General features: G+C 36.9%; 1 protein-coding gene across 4 annotated transcripts in view; it reads left to right on the forward strand.

The window, feature by feature from the left end:
- The window catches only part of PIK3CB (phosphatidylinositol-4,5-bisphosphate 3-kinase catalytic subunit beta), a 195,314-nt gene that overhangs the window by 95,030 nt on the left and 72,544 nt on the right, over positions 1-27,740 (forward strand). For all 4 annotated transcript variants that reach the window (XM_079923349.1, XM_079923348.1, XM_079923351.1 and 1 more), the window contains 4 exons: positions 7,007-7,230; positions 9,962-10,141; positions 12,584-12,754; positions 13,666-13,743. In XM_079923349.1, coding sequence (XP_079779475.1) covers positions 7,007-7,230; positions 9,962-10,141; positions 12,584-12,754; positions 13,666-13,743 — 653 coding nt within the window. The remainder of the gene's footprint in view (positions 1-7,006; positions 7,231-9,961; positions 10,142-12,583; positions 12,755-13,665; positions 13,744-27,740) is intronic.

Genomic DNA, 27,740 nt, shown 5'->3' on the forward strand with positions numbered 1-27,740 from the left:
AGTATATGTAAAAGTAGAAAGAATAAAAAAATCACTTAGTTTTATCCAGGACAAGAATATCCACTGATAATATTTTGATATAGTTCTTTTTAAGCAGTTTTGTGTGCATGTTTGTGAAAATACTGTTTTTCTGCATTTTTCTGCTGATATTTAGGGAAGCTGAAATATTTGACAATTCAAAAGGTTAGCATCACAGAGAGAGTTAACTTTTATGAGAATATAGGTGTCTTTTTGAGATTTACCATCTTTTCAAAACTTAGATCACTGTGCTTTCTTTGGGTCTTGATCTCCAAAGCATATGGAATCATTAGCCACCATTATCTGTACCTAAGCTTGTCAGATTTACCAAATAAAAATACAGTAGATCCATGGGATACTCTTAATGCCAAAAAGTCATTCACTGTTTATCTAAAATTCAAATAGAACTAGACATACTGTGTTTTTTTTGTTTTTTTGTTTTTAAATTTGACAACTCTAACTTCACCCTACTAACAGCACAGAGATCTAATATATATTAGAATTGAATTTCTCTTTTTATAAACAATGTACCATATTTCATATTTCATTTAGTGTATAAAGCTTATTGTACAAAAATTTTTTTATGCAATGTGCCCTGCAATTTGAATGACTAAGAAAATGCCACGAGTGTTTTATTGCATTGAATTAAACAGTTTATAAGCTCTTAAAATTTATAAATTGTACTTTAGACCCTCAGCAGTTTAGGAAAGCTGGCCTTATGATCATATACACAAATTCAAATGTTAACAGTCATTTAGGAAGTTGAGTAAGTCTGTTCTGATGTTTTAGAATGAAATTTTACTTTAAATACCTAACAAGTCATTTTTTGCAGTTGCTGATTTGTATGTGATGACTACAACCGGGACTTTGTGAGGTCATGCCTCCTGGGAAAACAATGAACAATTATTTCAATTTAACTTCAGGAACAAGTTTGCTGCCTCCTCCTCCCCAGCGAAAACAATAGAACCTTTACAGACATAACTGCCCTGAAGGGTCTAAAAATACCTTTTCCTGAAAGATGATATGCCTAATTATTTCATTTTCTGTTTATTCTCAATAATTATTTATAGAGCTACTGCTGGGGTTCTGATTATTCTTTGTAGAGAAGGTACTTGTTACTCCTGCATTAATTTCTCCAAATACCCAGTAGTAAATCTTGATCAGAGGATTTTGTCAGCATCCTGAAAAAAGTATTTGAACACTTCCTTTTTCTCCTCACCTATCTAAAGCTGTGGCATACCTTAAAGTGAAGGAAATACATAGTCTGTAGGATTTTAACAGTATCTTTAATATGAAGAAATTGTTCATTCAGTACTTTTTTAATATCAAAAATTTATATTTGACTGTAAACTATACAGTACTCTTATCTTAAAATTTAAGCTTTGCTATCAAATTTTCATACCACAAGACATATAGGCAATTAACTAGGCTTAAAATTAAATTCCTTAGCCTAACTTTTTATTTTTGGTAAAGTTTCTACTTTTAAGAGATCTTTATAGTAGTTCCCCAATTCAGGCTTCATCCATTTCTTCCTTTTTCTTTCTTTTTTTTTTTCCTTCCTTTCTTTTTTTGTTTTAATTTTTATTGGAGTATAGTTGATTTACAATGTTGTATTAGTTTCAGATGTACAGCAAAGTGAATCAGTTATACATACACATATATCCACTCCTTTTTTTTTTTTTTTGAGATTCTTTTCCCATATAGGCCATTTCTGAGTATTGAGTAGAGTTCCCTGTGCTATACAGCATGTTCTTATTAGTTATCTATTTTATATATAGTAGTGTGTATATGTCAATCCTAATCTCCCAATTTATCCCTCCCCCGCCGTATCCCCTGATAACTGTTTTCTACATCCATGACTCTACTTCTGTTTTGTAAATAAGTTCATTTGTAACCCCCCCTTTTTTTTAAGATTCCACATATAAACAGTATCATATGATATTTATCTTTCTGTGTCTGACTTACTTCAGTCAGTATGACAATCTCTGGGTCCATCCATGTTGCTGCAAATGGCGTTATTTCGTTCTTTTTTATGGCTGAGTAATATTTCAATGTACATATGTTCCACATCTTCTTTATCCATTCCTCTGTCAATGGATATTTAGGTTGCTTCCATGTCTTGGCTATTGTAAATAGCGCTACAATGAACATTGGGGTGCATGTATCTTTTCAAATTATGGTTTTCTCTGGATATATGCCCAGGAGTGGGATTGCTGGGTCATATGGTAGTTCTATTTTTAGTTTGTGTGTGTGTGTGTGTGTGTGTGTGTGTGTGTGTGTGTGTGTGTGTTAGTTTCTGCTTTATAGCAAAGTGAATCAGTTATACATATACATATGTTCCCATATCTCTTCCCTCTTGCATCTCCCTCCCTCCCACCCTCCCTATCCCACCCCTCCAGGCGGTCACAAAGCACCGAGCCGATATCCCTGTGCCATGCGGCTGCTTCCCACTAGCTATCTACCTTACGTTTGTTAGTGTATATATGTCCATGCCTCTCTCTCGCCCTGTCACAGCTCACCCTTCCCCCTCCCCATATCCACAAGTCTGTTCTCCAGTAGGTCTGTGTCTTTATTCCTGTCTTACCCCTAGGTTCTTCATGACATTTTTTTTCCCCTTAAATTCCATATATATGTGTTAGCATATGGTATTTGTCTTTTTCTTTCTGACTTACTTCACTCTGTATGACAGACTCTAGGTCTATCCACCTCATTACGAATAGCTAATTTCGTTTCTTTTTATGGCTGAGTAATATTCCATTGTATATATGTGCCACATCTTCTTTATCCATTCATCCAATGATGGGCACTTAGGTTGTTTCCACCTCTGGGCTATTGTAAATGGAGCTGCAATGAACACTTTGGTACATGACTCTTTTTGAATTTTGGTTTTCTCAGGGTATATGCCCAGTAGTGGGATTGCTGGGTCATATGTATTTGTAGTTGTTTAAGGAACCTCCATACTGTTCTCCATAGTGGCTGTACCAGTTTACATTCCCACCAACAATGTGGGACGGTTCCCTTTTCTCCGCACCCTCTCCAGCACTTATTGTTTGTAGATTTTTTGATGATGGCCATTCTGACCCGTGTGAGGTGATAATGTCATTGTAGTTTTGATTGCATATCTCTAATAATTAGTGATGTTGAGCATCTTTTCATGTACTTTTTGGTCATCTGTATGTCTTCTTTGGAGAAATGTCTGTTTAGGTCTTCTTCTCATTTTTTGATTGGGTTGTTTGTTTTTTTGTTATTGAGCTGCATGAGCCATTTGTATATTTTGGACATTAATTGTTGGTTGCTTTGTTTGCAAATATTTTCTCCCATTCTGAGGGTTATCTTTTTCTTTTGTTTATGGTTTCCTTCTGTGCAAAAGCTTTTAAGTTTAATTAGATCCCATTTGTTTATTTTTGTTTTTATTGTCATTACTTTAGAAGGTGGATCAGAAAAGATCTTGCTTCGATTTATGTCAGAGAGTGTTCTGCCTCTGTTTTCCTCTAAGAGTTTTATAGTATCTGCCCTTACATTTAGGTCTTCAATCCATTTTGAGTTTATTTTTGTGTATGGTGTTAGGGAGTGTTCTAATTTCATTCTCTTACATGTAACTGTCCAGTTTTCCCAGCACCACTTATTGAAGAGACTGTCTTGTCTACATTGTATATGCTTGCCTCCTTTGTTTTGTTGTTGTTTAAAATATTTATTTATTTACTTACTTATTTATTTTTTGTGGTATGTGGGCCTCTCACTGTTGTGGCCTCTCCTGTTGCGGAGCACAGGCTCTGGGCGCACAGGCTCAGCAGCCGTGGCTCACGGGCCCACCCACTCCGCGGCATGTGGGATCTTCCCAGACCAGGGCACGAACCCGTGTCCCCTGCATTGGCAGGTGGACTCTCAACCACTGTGCCACCAGGGAAGCCCTAAAATATTTATTTATTTTGACTGTGCTGTGTCTTAGTTGTGGCACACAGGATATTTGTTGTGGCATGTGGGATCTTTAGTTGCAGTATGCAGACTTCTTAGTTGTGGCATGCGGGCTTCTTAGTTGCAGCATGCAGAGTGTTAGTTGTGGCATGCATGCAGGAACTAGTTCCCCGACCAGGAATCACATCCTGGGCTCCCTGCATTGGGAGCTTAGAGTGTTGCCCACTGGACCACTAGGGAAGTCCACTTGCCTCCTTTGTTATAGATTAGGTAACCATTCATCAGTTTCTTAAAAAGCAGATTGTCAGAGATTGGGATTTAGTGAGTCTGGGATGTATGAAAGAAATCTGTACTTTTCAGTTGTCTCTCATAGTTATGTGAAAAGAGTCCCTTATTTATATTATTGAAAAAAAATCACCAAAACAATAGCAATTGCAATTCAACAGTTTATATTGAGTGTTTATACTTGAGAACCACAGCACTGAACTTGGGTAATGTGGTCTTTGTCTGCTTGGAGCTCACAATCCAGTGGGAAATAATGGATCAGTAAACCGACAGTTACAATACAATGTAAAGTTGTTATAAGTCAAGGAGGGTCACTTAAATCAACTGGGTGAGTCAGGGCCTTCCTCTTTGCAGACAAACAGCTAAACTGTGACTTAAGCGCTCATTAGGAGTTGAGTAGGTGAAAGGAGATGGAAGAAGGAAAACCAAGTGGGAATGGCATATAGGAATGATGGCCTATTCAAGGAATAAAAGAAATTGACTATGATTTGCTTAAGGGACAGCTAGGATAAGCAGGAAGTCCAGAGCGGCAACCGGCTTCAGAGCATGCAGAGCCATCCAGGCCGTGTAAAAAGTAGAGATTTAATTCGTAAGAGCAATTGGGAAGCTATTGAAGGGATTTAAGTAGGGGAGTAACATCATCAGATTTTCATTTTAGAAAAATTATTTAGGTTGGGGAATGGAAATGGATTGGAGGGATTAAGATTGTGAGTAGAGAAATTAATGAAAAACTGATGTAATAATTAATCCATGGGAGAGATGATGGAAGCTAGGATTAAGGTAATGGCTATAGGACCTAAGAGAACTAGACGGAGTTGAGAGACATTTAGAAAGTGGATTAGACATGACTTTTAGTAGATAAAGGGAGATAAAGAGTTTGATTTTTGTTAGATGTATCTATTATTAGGTATCCATTTCCATGTCCTTATCTGTAGTACCGATGATCTGTGAATAGAAATAGTTTGAACAGTGCAAAGGAAGAAGCTCTGAGATACTTAAGGTAGTTCGCTTAAATTACAGTTCATTCACATAGCTGATTTAGAGTAATATATTTTATTCCAGATCTAAAACTATCCAAGAAATCATATTTTACCCTCAAGATTTTACCTTTGTTGTATTATGGAACTTAAACATTTAAAATTTTCTATATTTAATACGTCAAATCAGTGCTAATATTTATTTTAGAAATAATGACTGTTTTAATAGACGTAAATATACAATGCAGGTAAGTCTACTATCAAGATAACACTCATTGACGTGCATATATTCAAATGATATAGTATTGATTTGGCCCTACAGAATGAAAAGTAACAGCTTGCCACACTGTGCTTCCCTCTCCAACACTATGAAATGCTGTTAATATTATCTCAATTTTCAAGGCAAAAATTTATATGCATTCTACATTCTTTCTTTTGAATTTGCATAAAAGGAATCTTGCGAGACCCATTGTGTTCCTGCTTCATATATTTAATATATCTGGGACTTTTATCCTAACAACACAGATCTACTTCATTCATTTTAGCACTTGCACCACTCTATCATCGTATATGGATGTATCTTAATTTTTTTAACCAGGTCTTAATGATTTATCTTTAGGTTGTTTCCAGTTTTTTGTTTATTATAAACAAAGCTACAGTGAACATGCTTGTACTGATATCATGTTATCTGTACAATTATTTCCATAGATTTGTGGAAATAAACAATCATGCAAATGAGAACAGACTTTTTACTCAGAGCTTGCTATAATAAAGGAATTTTGTGTTTGGCAGTGACTCAGAGTCAGGCAGGGGAGTGATAAACTTTTATGGTAGAGAAAGTGGATGGCTTTCATGTATGCCTGATGGAAGTTGCTGGCAGGAGGAAGCGCAAGGTGGGCTCACAAGAAGCTGGGCATCTTACGTGACTGGTTTGGGGAACATATTTGACTTTCACTAGTTGGTCCTGAGTCGCTCAGGTTGCACTTCCTCTTGGTGGAATACCAGGGTCAAAACTGTGTGTGTGTGTGTGTGTGTGTGTGTGTGTGTGTTCTAATAAATATTAAATATGCCTATTTCTCTTCTGTCCCTTCCAGCTTAAGGTTTTGTCCAACTTTAAAATGTTTGCCAATCTGATAGGTAAAAATTAATGCACATATAAAAATTAATACATGTTCTATTATTTTAGATATCTAGAATTATTTATTAGAATAATTATAAGCTTATACAGGCTGTTATATAGTTATTTTCATGGCAGAAGTGGTTCATAATTCAGTACAACAAAAAATAGTTTTATGTTTATGAGATTTTTGACTAACTGATATGCTATAACCATTGTTGAAAAATCACAGTAAACGGAAAGTTTATAAAATTGAAGTTTACTGAGTTTTAAGTAATAACTTGAGTTTTAGGCTTATTTGTAAAGTTTTCAGATTCTTAGCCTTTCTTAAATATTTTAAATGTGATTTACTTGATTTGTAAAGAAAAACTGGCTTTTTCATATGTGGTTTTAAAATAGTACTGTGAATTTCAGTGATTATCTTTTTAAAATTGGTAACCAGCTATATTTCTTTAAGAGGTTTCAAGTTTGTATTCTTTAGAAATCTAATTGTATGTTCATCTTCTATACATGAAGTTCGTTATTTTATCTTGAATATTTTTTTATCTTTCATAATATTCTCTTTATCTTTCATAATATTTTCCTGTTCAGTTTTGTTGGCTTCATAAAAACCAAGCATCCAAATTATCTTTTTTTGAGTATATTTTGTATTCTCTTAGCTACTCAAAATGACACGTTTAAAATTTTTGTTTAGGTTTGCATGAATTTGATGCCTTGAAGGATCCTGAGGTGAATGAATTCCGAATAAAAATGCGCAGATTCAGTGAGGAAAAGATTCAGTCGCTTGTGGGATTGTCTTGGATGGATTGGCTAAAGCAAACCTATCCACCAGAGCATGAACCATCCATCCCTGAAAATCTAGAAGATAAACTTTACGGAGGAAAGCTCATTGTGGCTGTTCATTTTGAAAATTGTCAGGTAGTATTATATTATTTTAAGAAATACTTTATAATAAATTTGTGAATTTTACCAGAATGCAGCACCAATGTTAGAGGAGGCTGTTCCTCACCTAGTAAAGACTGACATAGATCATTTTTAGATTTAAGATGGAAATATATTTAGGATTATATGTGACAACCTAAAGTGACACATCCTTTGCACATATATGGTTTTTTGATGCATTTTTGTCTAGATCGGGGTCTGCAAACTGCAGTGGTTTTGAATGGTTTTTATATTTTTTGTGGGATGTAAAAAACTCCAAGAATTTTGAAGGATGTTAAAAAGAAAAGAAAGAAGAATATGCGACAGATACTCATATGTTGTTAGCAAAGCCTAGTTCTTTAGAGAAAAAGTTTGCCAACCCCTGGTATAGATAATGTTGTTTAATGTAGATATAATTTTATTTTCTCTTGTGATTTTTCTCTTGTCTATAAAATGAAAGGTTTGATCAAAGAGCTCTTTTTTTCCATTTTCTTACATTTGCATTCTGTGAGTACGTGAACTAAGTGCCGGTTCGGAATTCGGCATTATAATAGAGTGTATATACAGTTATCAGTATCTGAATGTTCATAGCAATTTTACAAACTAGATTATGCTACTGCCTTTGTATGAAGTGTGCTCATTTTATCATCTAGTCTCTGGCCTTGGAATTAGGGTAGGAGTACAGGGATATTTTGTTTTGTTCTTCAGTTACTGTGATAACAATAAGAAAACCTTTATCAGTAGTCCTTCTATGTTGAGCACTTTACTATGCCAGGAATTATGAAAGGTATTTTTGAAATATATTCTCTACTTCTCACAACAACCCAATAAAGTGTTGTTATTTTAACCCCATTTTATAGTGAAGAAACTGAAAGGGAGAGAAGTTTGAGTTCTTTTGTGCCCTGCTTCATAGCTGGTCAGTGGTAGAGTCAGGATTTTTTCCAGGTGTTTCTCATTTTATCAAGTCGGCCTCCTTGCCAAAAACATGTTATTAAGTATTTGTTAGGTCAGATGTAAAAAAAGGATCCTACATTCAGGCATTTTGCAAAGGAAGTTTGTCTAGAAAAAAAAAAAAGAAAACAATTTGCCACTCTATACTGAGATATGTTGAGACTCAAGTTCAATTTAAGCCAAGAATTGGATATCATAAAGTGTAAAGATCAAATTTAAAATACTGTTTAAGGAATTCTGCATTGTTGAAAGAGTTGAAATAGGGAATTTTACTGTTAAAAGGTGATTAGAATTCAACTTGAAAATACCTGCTCCGGGCAATTTGTCCATCTAGGTCAGTTTGAATTTCATCACATATGGGTCAAACCTCTACTGGATATACAAATTTTAATGTGATCATCATTGTAACAAAGTATATGTGAAAAGAAGTGTTTTGAAGTTAGAAGAGAAATATAGATGTAAAATCTTATTGGATTCAAGCAGTCATAGAACTTAACGGTGAAAGGAGTTTAGACATCATCTAGGCAGACTCTTTATATAACATATTAATTCTTTTCACCATCCTTTATATCCTGTGTCTCTAACCAAATACATCCAGTTGCTATGGGAGCCCTCTGCCTACTGAAGTAGCATGTTTTCACTGTGAGCAAGCACACATTTAAATTTTGAATTTAAAAAATTAAATTCAAACTAGCTTTCTGTGACTTCTGCTTATCTGGTTATACTTTCTTATTTAATATGTATCCATTCAATCTCCCTTTATTCTACATGCCAGATATTCAGATGATTGGAATATAGCTATCATATGTCTCCTTAGTCTCCTTTTCTTTCGGCTAAATACTTCCCAGGGATTAAACCAAAAATTCTTAGAGTTTTTGATCATACAGAATAGTAAATTTTTAAGTCATGAAATAATTTTAGAAAGTCACATAGAGTTTATAGATTTTTTTAAAAAATAAATTTATTTATTTTATTTATTTATTTTTGGCTGTGTTGGGTCTTTGTTGCTGGGTGCGGGCTTTCTCTAGTTGTGGCGAGCGGGGGCTACTCTCCATTGTGGTGCACGGATTTCTCATTGCGGTAGCTTCTCTTGTGGTGGAGCATGGCCTCTAGGCACGCGGGCTTCAGTAGTTGTAGCACGTGGGCTCAGTAGTTGTGGCTCGCGGGCTTAGTTGCTCCGCGGCATGTGGGATCTTCCCGGACCAGGGCTCGGACCCGTGTCCCCTGCATTGGCAGGCGGATTCTTAACCACTGCACCACCAAGGAAGCCCGAGTTTATAGATTTTTATTTAGGCTATTATTGCTTTAAAAAAACCCAAACCCCATACCGTAATTTATTGCCAGCACTATTTCATAAGTGAATAAACATTTTACCATCAAAAAATAGGAATGACAGAATCTCAAAATAAAGGATGTTTGGCAACCGACTCCATCATACATGCATCACCCCGCCCACCCCCCCTCAAATTCTTTAAATTCTCATTTGGCCATTTCACCATCACTGCTGATAACCAGCATTGGGAAGCAGCATGTGGGAACACTAAACTAAAAATGAGATGAACTGTAACAAGGTATTCATTTAGGTTAAAAAATGATTTTCCAGGATTGGTAGGGGGAAAGAAAATTTACTGGAAATTAAATGTAAAGGATGTACATGTGTAAACATTATGTATAGTTGTGTACACTGTATTACTTAATAATAAGTACAAATGTAAAGAGTGATTTTTTTTTCCAGTGTAAATACAAAATTGCTTCTTTTTTCTACCCCCCTTTTTAGGATGTGTTTAGCTTTCAAGTATCTCCTAATATGAATCCTATCAAAATAAATGAATTGGCAATCCAAAAACGTTTGACTATTCATGGGAAAGAAGATGAAGTTAGCCCCTATGACTATGTGTTGCAAGTCAGTGGGAGAGTAGAATATGTGTTTGGTGATCACCCACTAATTCAGTTCCAGGTATGTGTTTTAACTGTCAATTTACCATTTATTTACATTTAGTCATGAATTCTTTGTGTAGATGTTTTATGCAGGGAATTGATGTGCCTCAGGTTATTTTTGGAGTATAGTGGAGTTTAAATAAGATATGCGCATTGCGACACCCCTTCCCCCAGCATAAGGTATGCTATTTAAAGAAGCTTTGCCTTCAAGGAACTTGAGGATATTTTTGTTAAAATTACATTTGGAGACCAAAAAATGGTTGTTACATAAAGAATACTGGGTTAAGTGCCAAGTTAGAGGTAAATAGTAACAGAATTTTAGGAAAATATGTGATTACTCTTTCTTTAAAAATTAATTTAATTAATTAATTAATTTTTGGCTGCATTGGGTCTTCCTTGCTGCGCTCAGGCTTTCTCTAGTTGCAGCAAGTGGGGGCTACTCTTCGTTGCGGTGTGCGGGCTTCTCATTGCCATGGCTTCTCTTGTTGTGGAGCACGGGCTCTAGGCGCATGGGCTTCAGTAGTTGTGGCATGCAGGCTCAGTAGTTGTGGCTCGTGGGCTCTAGGCTCCCGGACTTCAGTAGTTGTGGCGCATGGGCTTAGTTGCTCTGCGGCATGTGGGATCTTCCCTGACCAGGGCTTGAACCTGTGTCCCCTGCATTGGCAGGCGGATTCTTAACCACTGTGCCACCATGGAAACCTCTGATTACTCTTATTTGTGATTTTTGTTGTTTGTTTTAAGCAAGAGGGATACAGGCATGCCAGTTATTAAGTGATGTCTGTTTGAGAAGGAGCTCTGATTTATTACCAGGTAACAGGGGATTTTGTGTCCTCCCCTTCTTTTTTTTTTTTTTTTTTTCTTCAGATTTTTAGTGTAGCCCTTAATCCTTGGTTTAGTAGGTAGAAAGTCTAGCAGCAGTTATAACCTCTGTGCACAGCTTTGGGATCTGTGACATTCTGACAGTAAGTGCTTGAACTCTAGCCCATGAGAGGAAGAAGGAAGATGAAAAGTGCTTGGTGGTGACATCTAAGTACTGACTTCTTCCCTTCATGTTCTGCCATCTTTTTTTTTTTTTTTTTTTTTTTTTTTTTGTGGTACGCGGGCCTCTCACTGTTGTGGCCACTCCCGTTGCGGAGCACAGGCTCCAGACGCGCAGGCTCAGCGGCCATGGCTCACGGGCCCAGCTGCTCCGCGGCATGTGGGATCCTCCCAGACCGGGGCACAAACCCGCGTCCCCTGCATCGGCAGGCGGACTCTCAACCACTGCGCCACCAGGGAAGCCCTCTGCCATCTTTTAAGTAGCCTACTGCTTCTTTAATTTAACACTTTTTTTTTAAACCTTAATAGGAAGAAAGTACATTGTTTTGCTCAAACTGGAATTTGTTATTACAAAGAAAACTAAAGACGTGTGTTTTTTGTACAAGGTCATGTGAGAAAGAAAATATACAATGAAGGTGAAGGAACCTGAAGGAAATGAAATGATACATCTTTCATAGTGAAAAGTTTTTGAATGAATTTATTTATCATAGTATCATGTTAACTCCCACTTATAGGCCATTCTGGAAATTTTCTTTTTTCCAGAAGTGTATTTTCAGTGGTTCTGAATTGAATACAATATACTGAGTCACACTTTATATCTGTATAGGAAATTTATTATAGTGAGGAGTACATTGGATTTCTATTCATTATGTTAGGAATCTTTGGTAATGTGAATAACCACCCCTCTTCTTTTATGCCTCTGGAGAATCATCCTGGTTTCATGGAAATGAAACAGAGCATCAAGCTCAAATGGCCAGTAAGTTTTTGATGGAAAGGCAGTAATGGGTGCCTGGAGCCCTGTGCTGAAAAGGTACCAGGTCTGCCTCAGGGATCCATGGAAATGTGGCCACCTCAAGACTTATAAAAAATGGCCACATGTGTACTACATATTCACATTTCCTGACTTACTGGTCAGAGGTGGCAGTGTGGCATCACAGTCTATGACGATCAAGTCCTGCCCCTGGAAAGGTGTGCCAGTTGGTCATACTGTCAGGTCTTAAGTGCAGAGAAGAGAAAATAAAACATCTATACTGTGGCACATATTTCTCCAAAGTTTAGCAAACAGAAAAGAAGTCAGACAAATGGATTTAAATCCAGGTGTTAAAGATACTAGCTGTGTAATTTAGCTTTCTGATTTTCAGTTCTTCAGTCTATTAAAAGGGGAAAATCTGTCTTTTAGAGTTATGAAGATTAGCTCTAACATATAAGAAGTATCTAGTTCATTTCTCAGGTATGTAGATGTTCAATTAATTGTAGAAATTTTATGTTGTGATTTTTATTTCTCATATTCTTGACATTGAGTTGTTATTTAAGATACTCTTTCACAGTGCATTTGTTCTAGTGTTGTTCAGCTTAATTTTATTCTTCTGTTGATTTAAGTTTTGCTTGAAAATCCTTACCTTATTCTTTCTTGCCACTGTAGTATATCCGGAACTGTGTAATGAATAGGACCTTGCCCCATTTTATACTTGTGGAATGTTGCAAGATCAAGAAGCTGTATGAACAGGAAATGATTGCCATAGAGGCTGCCATAAATCGAAATTCATCTAACCTTCCTCTTCCTTTACCACCAAAGAAAACTCGAATTATTTCTGTAAGTTTCACGTATGAACCTTTGGTAACCCCAGAAGGCACGCGATTTTTTTGGTTAGGTTGTATGCTTAAGCCTATTTCCCACAGAATATTAATATGAATTAATATTAATATTCCCCAGAATACTAATGCATATTTGCCAAAGATCCATCACCATTTATTAGTAATTATCTTTTTAGCTACCCTTCTTTTTCCTTACTCAGGCTACATATGATTGTAAACAGGCCATTTATGTTTTCGATTATCTTTTGGTGCTAAAGAAAAATGCCCTCAAATTTGAGATATGTTGAGATTAGAGCTAAATGGGACTTCAAAGAGCAAGTTGAGCATTCTAGTAGAAAAGTTAGATGTGCAGAGACAGTTGATTTTCTGGTATATCTCATTTCTTTCAGTTTATCTATAATAGTGTTTTGGTATAATTTGTCTGTTTTCTTCTTTCTTTCTTATTGAATACTTTTAGACTTTAAATGTAACAAAGCCATCATTTTTTTCTAGAATGTAATATATTTGTATAAAGCAAATCTTAAGTTTGTATTCATTAGAACACGAAAGTTTTAAAATAGTTCTTCAGTCTTAAGAAATTGAATGTTTAACCATTCCTTGATGATTAAGTTATTATCTTTATATTAATTTATTGGTCAATTCTTAATTTATGCAAAACTTTTAATACTATTTTTTAATGGTGTTTAGTGAATTTCTTAGCAATACTGGAATGCTGCCTGTTCTGCCTTGAGAACTAAGTGCTAGTGGTTGTGATGGTTATTTTAATATATATGATTTTCAGTTGTTAGTTCAGAGGTGTATTTTCATTCTTTTACCAACGGAAATGAGAACTGATAAGACGATTTCATTGCTAGCATAGAATATTCATTTCTTTCATTAAAATACTCTGTTTATTTCATTTTTTTACAGCATGTTTGGGAAAATAACAACCCTTTCCAAATTGTCTTGGTTAAGGGAAATAAACTTAATACAGAAGAAACTGTAAAAGTGAGTACTTGTCAAGATTTGAATTTATCTTCAGCTCCATTATTTGAATAAGTCACTGATACGCTCAGTGAAAGTCACATTGGAGACGAATTTTACCCATATTGGTTAACTACAGGCGATAGAGTATGGTATATAGGACAGTTAAGAATTTTTGTTTTAAAATATTCTTTGAATAGTTTGAGATGTACTGGATAGATTGACATTTTCCCAGTATATATTATGGAAAAGAAATGGGTTTAGATCAAGAATTCAGCAAGTGAAATTTAAGCCAAACCTATAGGTCACATATTTCTGGGCAGGCTTACTCTCCTTTCTCAGCTTTGCTTAGAGCTGCACAATAGCCTCTCTTACCCCCTCCCCCTTTTTTTTCCATTTAAACTTGCTGAAAACACAGAAAATGTAATATTTTTTCCTGAAATAAAATACATGACTCTGTTGTAGACCACAACTTGTTAACACATGAGGATTTATTGCACCACCCCTACAGTTAAGACTTAACAAGGCATTTTGTCTGAAAGTGTAAAGCATACATTTTCCCCTATTTAGCTTGGCAGGAAATTAAATGAATAGTTTTGTGATCCAAGAAAGAGATTCAGTTAGTTTAAGATGTTTGCTGGCATGAGGATATATTCAGGAGCACCTTGCCAAAGATTACCAGTGGCTTGCTTTTATAAATGGACATTAAAGATTCTTTGGGTAGCTGTCATTAAAATAAGGGATTTTTTTCACTTTTATTCTTAGGTAGATTTTAATTCTTAATGAGTATGCTTATGGCCAATTAGCCTTTGTTTTCTATTTTAGTGGTAATTTAATTTTTCCCTTTAATTTAAATTTTCTTTATTAATTTTTTCCAGTGGCAAAAGTATAGCATGATTGTTGAAACAGGCAAAAAAATTCCAAACATTATTTAAGAAAAAATTGCTGATCTCTCCTCCCCATCTCTTTACCATCATATGGGATTCAAGGTCAACAGGCCTTGAGTGACCTCCATGTTTATACAAATATATATACACATATGGTTTATACAAATATATATAAACATATGGTTGTGTTTATTTTGTTGATTGGTCGGTTTCTTAAAGAAAAGGGATGATGTTATATATATGTATTCTATAATTTGATTTCTTCACTTTATATCTTGGATGGTCCTCTGGATTATTAAATATTTAGTAGAGTTCCTCGGGAATTATATTTCTTTTTTTTTTATGGTTTTTGGGGTTTTTTGACTTTTTATTTTATTTTTTTCATGCACACACACTGTATTTTATTTTTACAAGAGATAAACTGACACCAAGCATTGTAAATGGATGACCACAAAAGCAACAGTGATTGCAGTTAGCAAACACGAAACACACTTATACAATGTCATAATATTGACATTCAGTCCAGGAATCCTCCACTGTAACAGCTCCTTTACTTTGCAGTGAAAATTGATTTGTATATTTTTTGCCTCTGAGTCCTTGTGGGATTTTTTTTTTATTATTCAAACAGAAAGTCACAAAAATTATAATCATCCTCATCAGTTCACTCAGTCCCATGTAATTAATTTTTTTTTCATCTTGATCTTTTGTTAGCACTTTTATTAATTCATCAGTTTTCCATTAGAGTTCTGAAAATGCTTATTCATTCAGTTCAGCAGTATAGTCAGTTACCCGAAACCTGTACTTGTCAGAGTCTTTTCCATGAATTCCTTGAAGATGAAACCCCTTTATAGGAACATTTTTGTGAAAGCATCAGACTATACCCAGAACTGTCTGTAAATGACAAAAGACTTAAAAATGACCACGGTTAAAGATTTGATGAAAGTTCATAATAATGCAATTGACAAGGAAATTTAGTTATTTCTGAGATATATATTTTAAAGTAATAACTAGAATTATGACTTATAACATTATACCAGAACATATAAGATTTTTAGAAATTTCATGTAATGTCTGAAACATTTATATTAACATATTTCCATACAGATAACCCAAAGAAAGTTTAATATTAGTTGTTTTTTGTTTGTTTACACTGCAGGTTCTTATTAGTCATCAATTTTATACACATCAGTGTATACATGTCAATCCCAATCGTCCAGTTCAGCACACCGCCATCCCCACCCCACCATGGTTTTCCCCCCTTGGTGTCCATACGTTTGTTCTCTATATCTGTGTCTCAACTTCTGCCCCGCAAACTCGTTCATCTATACCATTTTTCTAGGTTCCACATACATGCGTTAATATACAATATTTGTTTTTCTCTTTCTGACTTACTTCACTCTGTATGACAGTCTCTAGATCCATCCACGTCTCAACAAATGACTCAATTTCGTTCCTTTTTATGGCTGAGTAATATTCCATCGTATGTATGTACCACAACTTCTTTATCCATTTGTCTATCAGTGGACATTTAGGTTGCTTCCATGACCTGGTTATTGTAAGTAGTGCTGCAGTGAACACTGAGGTGCATGTGTCTTTTTGAATTATGGTTTTCTCTGGGTATATTCCCAGTAGTGGGATTGCTGGATCATATCCTTTAGTTTTTTAAGGAACCTCTATACTGTTCTCCACAGTGGCTGTATCCATTTACATTCCCACCAACAGTGCAAGAGGGTTCCCTTTTCTCCACACCCTCTCCAGCATTTGTTGTTTGTATACTTTCTGAAGATGCCCATTCTAACTGGTGTGAGGTGATACCTTATTGTAGTTTTGATTTGCTTTCTCTAATAATTAGTGATGTTGAGCAGCTTTTCATGTGCTTCTTGGACATCTGTATGTCTTCTTTGGAGAAATGTCTATTTAGGTCTTCTGCCCATTTTTGGATTGGGTTGTTTGTTTCTTTAATATTGAGTTGCATGAGCTGTTAATATATTTTGGAGATTAATCCTTTGTCCGTTGATTTGTTTGCGAATATTTTCTCCCATTCTGAGGGTTGTCATTTCGTCTGTTTATGGTTTCCTTTGCTGTGCAAAAGCTTTGAAGTTTCATTGGGACCCATTTGTTTATTTTTGTTTTTATTTCCATTACTCAAGGAGGTGGATCAAAAAAGATCTTGCTGTGGTTTATGTCAAAGAGTGTTCTTCCTATGTTTTCCTCTAAGAGTTTTATAGTGTCTGGTCTTACATTTAGGTCTTGAATCCATTTTGAGTTTATTTTTGTGTATGGTGTTAGGGAGTGTTCTAATTTCATTCTTTTACATGTAGCTGTCCAGTTTTCCCAGCACCACTTATTGAAGAGACTGTCTTTTCTCCATTGTATATCTTTGCCTCCTTTGTCATAGATTAGTTGACCATAGGTGCGTGGGTTTATCTCTGGGCTTTCTATCTTGTTCCACTGATCTACGTTTCTCTTTTTGTGCCGGAACCATATTGTCTTGATTACTGTAGCTCTGTAGCATAGTCTGAAGTCAGGGAGTCTGATTCCTCCAGCTCCGTTTTTTTCTCTCAAGACTGCTTTGGCTATTTGGGGTGGGGTCTTTTGTGTCTCCATACAAATTTTAAGTTGATTTGTTCTAGTTCCATAAAAAATGCCACTGGTAATTTGATAGGGATTGCATTGAATCTGCAGATTGCTTTGGGTTGTATAGTCATTTTCACAATATTGATTCTTACAATCCAAGAACATGGTATATCTCTCCATCTGTTGGTATCATCTTTAATTTCTTTCATCAGTGTCTTATAGTTTTCTACATACAGGTCTTTTGTTTCCCTAGGTAGGTTTATTCCTAGGTATTTTTTTGTTGTTGTTGCAGTGGTAAATGGGAGTGTTTCCATAATTTCTCTTTCAGATTTTTCATCATTAGTGTATAGGAATGCAAGAAATTTCTGTGCATTAATTTTGTATCCTGCAACTTCACCAAATTCATTGATTAGCTCTAGTAGTTTTCTGGTGGCATCTTTAGGATTCTCTATGTATAGTATCATGTCATTTGCAAACACTGACAGTTTTACTTCTTCTTTTCCAATTTGTATTCCTTTTAATTCTTTTTCTTCTGTGATTGCCGTGGCTAGGACTTCCAAAACTATGTTGAATAATAGTGGTGAGAGTGGACATCCTTGTCTCGTTCCTGATCTTAGAGGAAAGGCTTTCAGTTTTTCACCATTGAGAAGGATGTTTACTGTGGGTTTGTCATATATGGCCTTTATTATGTTGAGGTAGTTTCCCTCTATGCCCACTCTCTGGAGAGTTTTTATCATAAATAGGTGTTGAATTTTGTCAGAAGCTTTTTCTGCATCTTTTTCTGAGATGATCATATGGTTTTTATTGTTCAGTTTTTTAATATGGTGTATCACATTAATTGATTTGCGTATATTGAAGAATCCTTGCATCCCTGGGATAAATCCCACTTGATCCTGGTGTATGATCCTTTTAATGTGTTGTTGGATTCTGTTTGCTGGTATTTTGTTGAGGATTTTTGCGTCTATATTCATCAGTGATATTGGTCTGTAATTTTCTTTTTTTGTAGTATCTCGATGTGGTTTTGGTATGAGGGTGATGGTGGCCTCATAGAATGAGTTTGGGAGTGTTCCCTCCTCTGCAATTTTTTGGAAGAGTTTTAGAAGGATGGGTGTTAGCTCTTCTCTAAATGTTTGATAGAATTCACGTGTGAAGCCATCTGGTCCTGGGCTTTTGTTTGTTGGAAGATTTTTAATCACAGTTTCAATTTCAGTGCTTGTGATTGGTCTGTTCATATTTTCTATTTCTTCCTGATTCAGTCTTGGCAGGTTGTGCATTTCTAAGAATTTGTCCATTTCTTCCAGGTTGTCCATTTTATTGGCACAGAGTTGCTTGTAGTAGTCTCTTAGGATGCTTTGTATTTCTGCGTTGTCTGTTGTAACTTCTCCTTTTTCATTTCTAATTTTATTGATTTGAGTCCTCTTCCTCTTTTTCTTGATGAGTCTGGCTAATGGTTTATCAATTTTGTTTATCTTCTCAAAGATCCAGCTTTTAGTTTTATTGATCTTTGCTCTTGTTTTGTTTCTATTTCATTTATTTCTGCTCTGATCGTTATGATTTCTTTCCTTCTACTAATTTTGGGTTTTGTTTGTTCTTCTTTCTCTAGCTCCTTTAGGTGTAAGGTTAGATTGTTTACTTGAGATTTTTCTTGTTTCTTGAGGTAGGGTTGTATAGGTATAAACTTCCCTCTTAGAACTGCTTTTGCTGCATCCCATATGTTTTGGATTGTCGTGTTTTCATTGTCATTTGTCTCTAGGTATTTTTTGATGTCCTCTTTGATTTCTTCAGTGATCTCTTGGTTATTTAGTAACGTATTGTTTAGCCTCCATGTGTTTGTTTTTTTTACGTTTTTTCCCCCTGTAATTCATTTCTAATCTCATAGCATTATGGTCAGAAAAGGTGCTTGATATGATTTCAGTTTTCTTAAATTTACTGAGGCTTGATTTGTGATCCAAGATGTAATCTATCCTGGAGTGTGTTTCTTGTGCACTTGAGAAGAAAGTATAATCTGCTCTTTTTGGATGGAATGTCCTATAAATATCAATTAAATATCTCTGGTCTATTGTGTCATTTAAAGCTTCTGTTTCCTTATTTATTTTCATTTTGTATGATCTGTCCATTGGTGTAAGTGAGCTGTTAAAGTCCCCCACTATTATTGTGTTACTGTCGATTTCCTCTTTTATACCTGTTAGCAGTTGCCTTATGTATTGAGGTGCTCCTATGTTGGGTGCATATATATTTATAATTGTTATATCTTCTTCTTGGATTGATCCCTTGATCATTATGTAGTGTCATTCCTTGTCTCTTATAACATTCTTTATTTTAAAGTCTATTTTATCTGATATGAGTATTGCTACTCCAGCTTACTTTTGATTTCCATTTGCATGGAATATCTTTCTCCATCCCCTCACTTTCAGTCTGTATGTGTCGCTAGGTCTGAAGTGGGTCTCTTGTAGACAGCATATATATGGGTCTTGTTTTTGTATCCATTTAGCAAGCCTGTGACTTTTGGTTGGAGCATTTAATCCGTTCATGTTTAAGGTAATTATCGATATGTATTTTCCTATGACCATTTTCTTGATCGTTTTGGGCTTGTTTTTGTAGATACTTTTCTTCTTTTGTGTTTCCCACTTACAGAAGTTCCTTTAGCATTTGTTGTAGAGCTGGTTTGGTGGTGCTGAATTCTCTTAGGTTTTGCTTGTTTGTAAAGCTTTTGATTTCTCTGTCGAATCTGAATGAGATCTTTGCTGGGTAGAGTAATCTTGGTTGTAGTTTCTTCCTTTTCATCACTTTAAGTATATCACACCACTCCCTTCTGGCTTGTAGAGTTTCTGCTGAGAAATCAGCTGTTAACCTTATGGGAGTTACCTTGTATGTTATTTGTCGTTTTTCTCTTGTTGCTTTCAATAATTTTTCTTTGTCTTTAATTTTTGCCAATTTGATTATTGTGTGTCTCGGTGTGTTTCTCCTTGGGTTTATCCTGTATGAGACTCGCTGCACTTCCTGGACTTGGGTGGCTGTTTCCTTTCCCATGTTAGGGAAGTTTTCAGTTATAATCTCTTCAGATATATTCTCTGGTCCTTTCTCTCTCTCTCTTCTCCTTCTGGGACCCCTATAATGTGAATGTTGTTGCATTTAATGTTGTCCCAGAGGTCTCCTAGGCTGTCTTCTTTTCTTTTCATTCTGTTTTCTTTATTCTGTTCCACAGCAGTGAATTACATCATTCTGTCTTCCAGGTCACTTATCTGTCTTCTGCCTCACTTATTCTGCTATTGATTCCTTCTAGTGTAGTTTTCATTTCCGTTATTGTATTTTTCATCTCTGTTTGTTTGTTCTTTAATGCTTCTAGGTCTTTGTTAAACATTTCTTGCATCTTCTCGATCTTTGCCTCCATTCTTTTTCCGAGGTCCTGGATCATCTTCACTATCATTATTCTGAATTCCTTTTCTGGAAGGTTGCCTATATCCACTTCATTTAGTTGTTTTTCTTGGGTTTTATCTTCCTCCTTCATCTGGTACATAGCCCTCTACCTTTTCATCTGTCTATCTTTCTGTGAATGTTTTTGTTCCACAGGCTTCAGGACTGTAGTTCTTCTTGCTTCTGCTCTCTGCCCTGTGGTGGATGAGGCTATCTAAGAGGCTTGATGAGAGGGACTGGTGGTGGGTAGAGCTGACTGTTGCTTTGGTGGGCAGAGCTCAGTAAAACTTTAATCCACTTGACTCTTGATGGGTGGGGCTGGGTTCTCTCCCTGTTGGTTGTTTGGCCTGTGGCAACCCAACACTGGAGCCTACTTGGCCTCTTTGGAGGGGCTAATGACAGACTCTGGGAGGGTTCACTCCAAGGAGTACTTCCCAGAACTTCTTCTGTCAGTGTCCTTGTCCCCACGGTGAGCCACAGCCACCCCCCGCCTCTGCAGGATACCCTCCAACACTAGCAGGTAGTTTTGGTTCAGTCTTCCCTGGGGTCACTGCTCCTTCCCCTGGGTCCTGATGGGCACACTACTTTGTGTCTGCCCTCCAAGAGTGGAGTCTCTCTTTCCCCCAGTCCTGTCAAAGTCCTGCAGTCAATTCCCACTAGGCTTCAAAGTCTGATTCTCTAGGAATTCCTCCTCCCGTTGCTAGACCCCCAGGTTGGGAAGCCTGATGTGGGGCTCAGAACCTTCACTCCAGTGGGTGCACTCCTGTGGTATAAGTGTTCTCCAGTCTGTGAGTCACCCACCCAGCAGTTATGGGATTTGATTTTACTGTGATTGTACCCCTCCTACCATGTCATTGTGGCTTCTCCTTTATCTTTGGATGTGGGGTATCTTTTTTGGTGAGTTCTAGTGTCTTCCTGTCGATGATTGTCCAGCAGCTAGTTGTGATTCTGGTGTTCTCACAAGAGGGAGTGAGAGCACATCCTTCTACTCCACCATCTTGGTTCCTCCCTCGGGTATTATATTTCTAAAGGCAGATATCACGTATAGGCAAATATACCCTCAAGTCATATGGAGTGTTTTTTTTAACATATATGTATGATTTTGTTTAGTAGTTTGTATGTATACATATATAATTTACATTTTAAAAATGGAAATTCCTACTTGTTCCCATTTTTTAGGTTATTGTATTTATTACTTATTTAATGCTTTTGTAGTTATTATTTCTCTACAGCCTTTTGTTGTTACTTAGTTTCTTCCTGAAGGAGGACCAAATAAGCATTTACTACATGATTTATTTTTCTTGAGCATTATGCTTTATTTTTGTCATTGACACATTATTTGTGAGTGACATTTTATTTTCATAGGTTTTAACAACTTCCATCAGCTATTTCAAGCTGGATTCATTCTATTGTTTGTGGTCATATATTCATAGGAATAATAGGCTTAGTTTAAAGTACCCTCCCCCCCACTCCAGCTAATTCTCTAGTTCCCCCTCCTCCACCTTTTTCTCTTTCCAGTGGGGTTACATAGTTGAATTTAAGTAAATTAATGCAATTATGGCATGACTTTCTTGTAGGTACACCTCATTCTTTTTAATTGCTACACAGGTTAGGAGTTCCTTTACAAAGTTGAAGAGAAATCTGGGGGGAAAAAGAAGACAAGGGGTAGATGCGGAGCAGGGAACTTTCTTTCCAAACTTTTTCCTTTTCTTAATGTACTGGCTAGGACTTTCAGTATGATGTTGAATAGAACCGCTGAGAGTAGATGGTATTAGTCAGGATTCTCCAAAGGGGGGGGGGGAATAATAGGGTGTGTGTGTGCATGCATGTTTGTGTTCACACACACACACACACAGACACAGATTTATTTAAGGAATTGGCTCACGTAAATAGTTGGCAAACTGGAAATCCAGAAGAACGGATAGTTTAGTCTGAGTCTGAAGGCCTGAGAACCAGGAGGCACCTATCATGAAGTTCCTGTTGAAGTTCTGTAGGCTCAAGACCCAGGAAGAGCTGAGGTTAGATAGTTAGGCAAAAGTTCTTTCTTACTCTAAGTAGGACAAGTGTTTTTGTTCTATTCATTTCTTCCACTGATTGGATTACCACCACCTACTCTAAGGAGGGTAATCTGCTTTTGTCAGGCCACCATTTAAATGTCAGTCTTATCAGGGAAAAAAAAAAAAAACCACTCTGACAGAAACAACCAGAATATCTGAATGCCCCAAGGCCCAATCATACGGGCAAACTAAATTAACCATCACAGTAGACATTTTTGTTTTGTTCTTAAAGAAAAGCATTTAGTCTTTCAACTTTAAGTATAATATTACCTGTAGGTTTTTCGTACGTGCCCTTTATTCAAGAAGTTCTCTTCTGTTTCTACTTAGCCAAGAGATTTTATCCTGAAAGGGATAGAAAAAGTTGCACTTTGTCCACTGCTTTTTCTGTATTTATTGAGGTGATTGTGTAGTTTTTATATTTTGGTCAGTTAATTTGATTGATTTTCAAAAGTTAAGACCAACCTTGCATTTCTGAAATATGTACTACACATTGAAGATGTAGTAGCCCTTTTATATATTGCTGGATTTGATTTATTAATATTATGTTATGAATTTTTATGTCTGTGCTCACAGGGAATATTGGTCTGCACTTTTCTTTTTGTGTAATGTCTTCCTCTGGTTTTGGAATCAGGAAAATGTTGACCTTATAAATTGAGTTGAGAAACCTTCCCCTCCTCAATTTTCTGAACAAGTTTATGTAGGATTGGTATTATTTCTTCCTTAAATATTTGGTAGGATTTACTCCAAGCCACCTGAGCCTGGAGTTTTTTTTATGGGAAGGTTTTAAATTAGAAATTTAATTTCTTTAATAGATATATAGATAGTCATATTTTCTGTTTCTTTTGTGTCAGCTTTGATAATTTTTGTCTTTTGAAGAATTTAAGTTGATAAATTTTTTGGCATTAAGTTCATAATAACCCCTCAAATTAGTGTTATGTTGCTGTGTAACAAATTACCACAAACCTAGCAGCTTAAAACAACACCTATTTATTAGCTCATATTTCTGTTGTTCAGAAGTCTGAGCATGGTGTGGCTGGGTTTTCTGCTTATGGTCTTACAGGGTTGAAATCCAGGTGTTAGTTGGGCTACATTCCTTCCCGAAGCTCTAGGGAAGAATCTGCTTCCAGGATGATTCAAGTTACTGGCCACATTCAGTTCCTTGCAGTTGTAGGCCTGAGGTTTTCTTTGCTTGATGGCTTTTGGCTAGGGATTGCTCTAAGTTACTAGAAGCACCTTTCAGGTCCTAGCTGTGTGGCTCTCTTAAGCATTAAATCCTTTCCTTGCTTTGAATCTCTTGCCAGAAGATCCTGATCCCTTTTAAGGGCTCACCAGTGGGTCAGGCCCATGAAGGATAATCTCCCTTCCTTTGTTTTATTTTGTTTTGGCCATGGCGCTCAGCATGTGGGAACTTAGTTCCCAGACCAGGGATCAAACTGGCGCTCCCTGTAGTGGAAGCACAGTCTTACCCGCTGGACCACCAGGGAAATCCCTCCCTTCCTTAAAGTAACCTATGTCATATAGTAAAACGTAATCACGGTAGTGAAATCCATTGTAATGGCAGTCCCAGAGATCTTACTGGGCACATGATTCTCTGGAGTCTGTAATGAAATCCTAGGTGTTTGGTGAAGATTCACTGCTCTGCCTGGCTGGCATTTGAATGTCTTTCACTGTTAAAGTGCTTAGAATTCTGTAGTATACAGCTTCCTGGTTGATCTTTTCCCCACCTCGTGGCATTTCCCTTTTCAGGTCTGCATCTTAATATTCAGCAGAAGCCTTATACCAGTTTTGCTCAAAATCTAGAAGATGGTATTAGTGCAGGTAGAACTCAGAAAGCCCTCTAATTATAGCACTAGTTGGAATGGGTTCTTCTAACTCTCAGAGAGAGTGGGGATCTCCCCATTTTTTCCCTCTCTTTTTTGTTTTCTGTTCTTTCCTCTGTTCTTATTTGCCCTAGTATCCCAAGAAGTCCTGTGGCAGCAGTAGCAGAGCGGCAGTGGCAGAAGCAACAGCATTGGGGACAGGCCTAAAATGCAGAGTTGAGCCTTCCTCTTTGACTAGAGGAGTTGTAGCCCTAAGAGAATGGGACATGTCCTGATTGACCTCCCCCCTTTCCCTTTCTGTCCTTCTCTTTTTGGCATAGTTGTAGGAAATGTGGGTGAATAACGCCTCAGTTTTCTGGCTAGATGACAAGAAGAGGGGAGCCCCAGGCAACCAAAAAATACTTGGATGATTTCAGAGTGGGACGAGCTCAGGAAACTTCTAGGTTTATTCCTGAGCTGTACATATATGGATCAGAGTCATAACTGCCTGTATACTTTGAGAACTGAACTGTGGCCTAAACCACCACCCAAGTCTCAGACTAGTCACTGTATGGTGCACATGCAGGACAGATCCAGATAGCCCTGCAAAGGATTTGAAAACTGAACTGGTATTGGAACCACAACTCACAGAAGGTTTGTTGGAACTTGCAGCCTGAACCTAACCGTTGTCTCCTAAAACAAACATCAACATTCTCTGTAGAATATAACCAAAACCGAGTGTCTTATAACATAATAGTCAAAATGTGTAGGATATATTTCAAAATTAATTGGCATATAAAGAACCAGGAAAATCTCAAGTTGTAGGGACCATGAGAATCAACAGCCATCAGTGCTGAGATGACATAGATGTTGGAATTATTCACAAAGCTGTTAAAGTAGTTATTATAAAAATGCTCTAACAACTAAGGGCGAAACACAAACAATGAAAAGGAATGGAAAAATAGAAAGTCTCAGCCAGCATATACAGTTGTCCATCAGTATCTACAGGGGTTTGGTTCCAGGACCCCCAGAGGACACCAAAAGCCTCAGAATTTCAAGTAAGTTCCTTATATTAAATGACATAGTATTCTTATACAACCTATGCACATCCTGTACTTTATTATTATTTTTAAAATTAATAAACATTTTATTTTTGGCTGCATTGGGTCTTTGTTGCTGCACTTGGGCTTTCTTTAGTTGCGGCAAGCAGGGGCTACTCTCCATTGCGGTGCATGTGCTTCTCATTGAGGTGGCTTCTCGTTGCGGAGCATGGGCTCTAGGTGTGCGGGCTTCAGTAGTTGTGGCACATGGGCTCAGTAGTTGTGGCTCATGGGCTCTAGAGCGCAGGCTCAATAGTTGTGGCGCACAGGCTTAGTTGCTCTGTAGCATGTGGGATCCTCCCAGGCCAGGGCTCGAACCCATGTGCCCTGCATTGGCAGGTGGATTCCCAACCACTGAGCCACCAGGGAAGCCCCACATCCTGTACTTTAAATAATCTGTAGGTTACTTATAATACCCAATACCATGTAAATGCTACATAAATAGTTACTGGAGTGCAGCAAATTCAAGTTTTTCTTTTTATCACTTTCTGGAAGTTTTTTTCCGAAATATTTTTGATCGGTGGTTGGTTTAATCTGTGGTTGCAGAACCTGTGGATAAGGAGGGCCAGCTAATTAAAAAACTCTGGGGAAAAAAAAACCCTCAATGGGGCTTCCCTGGTGGCGCAGTGGTTGAGAGTCTGCCTGCCGATGCAGGGGACACGGGTTCGTGCCCCGGTCCAGGAAGATGCCGGCTCCACATGCCGCGGAGTGGTTAGGCCCGTGAGCCATGGCCGCTGAGCCTGCGCGTCCGGCGCCTGTGCTCCGCAACAGGAGAGGCCACAACAGTGAGAGACCCGCGTACCGCAAAAAAAACCCAAACCAACCCTCAATGGACTCAATAATGGAAGTAGTGTGAAAGGAAAGAGTAGTGAACTTGAAGATTAATCAATAAAATTTTCTAGTTTGAATGGAGAGAAAAATGGTTGGAGGAGAAAAAACTTCAAAGCGTCTCAGATACCTGTATGACAATATCAGAAGGTCTAACTCGTGTGTAATCTGGATCTCAAAAGGAAAAGGGAAGGAATGAAGCTGAGAAAAACTAAACTAAAGAAATCATCACTGGGAGCTTTCCAAAGTTGGCAAAAGACATAAATATAACACGTTTAAGAAGCCCAAGGAACCCTAAGCGTGATAAACCCAGAGAATTCCAAGCTCAGATATACTCCATATCAAAACTCATAACTTGACTCTTCCTAGTTAAAAATCATAACACCTCATAAGCCTAGTTACATGGCTCTCACCACTCCTAACCTGTTAAAATAGATATAACCTAGGAAAGAAAAAACTATCTTAATCTTTTTATCTTCTTATTTCAGTACCTAGAACACTCAATAAATATTTGTGCAATGAATGAATACATTTTAATGTAACTGTCTCTAACATCTTTATATCCTTAGTTAAAGGTAACACAGGACTCCTCCCACTAAGCCAGAACAAACCTGCCTTTTTATTGTAATATGCTTCATGAAACCCTGGGAATTTCAGCCTATTCACGTTACTGATCTTTTTTTGGGTGTCTAATATCAGAAGGGTAAATGTAGTGGATTTTGGCCATATCGTCGAACAAGAAGGAAATTAGGTGTTGATGTTGGGAAAAAGTTTCACATCTTGGCCAACATAACATTTTTAATTGGTGAGTTCAGGAATGCGGTCTCTGCAGGCTTGGCACACCCTTGCTGTGGCACAGTTGAACGTCCTTTACATAACAAAGCCTGCCTTCTCTCATCTCCAAGTATTCTGGGACTTGTGAAAAAGTGTCTTTGGAAGCTTACTGAAGTTGGACAATGAAACATGTGACTGTAATTAAACATGATGGTCCTTTAAAATTCTCAACTTTTCAGAGCCTGAAGGTGATTGAGACAAAGCATCAGGAAATGTGACAATTTTGACAAACTCACATGATATAAATTTAGAGAATGGTTTTTCTTACTGCTTTTTCTGAAAACAAAACCCTTTTTTTAATGTCTTCTACTACAGGAAATTCTAAGCTCAGAAAACACAGATTTTTTCACTTTATTTTAAATGTAGATAGTTTTTTTTTCTCTTGTTTGTTTTTAACCATGTATGAACTTCAGTCATTTTAGTGAATTACCAGGAGATTTCGCAATCAGACATAGCCCTGATGACTTGGTCTTAAATATATCACACTTTGACTATTATAGAATGATATTTCAACAGTTTTCTTCA

The sequence above is a fragment of the Stenella coeruleoalba genome, assembly GCF_951394435.1.
Source record: "Stenella coeruleoalba genome assembly, chromosome: 5".
NCBI lineage: Eukaryota > Metazoa > Chordata > Mammalia > Artiodactyla > Delphinidae > Stenella > Stenella coeruleoalba.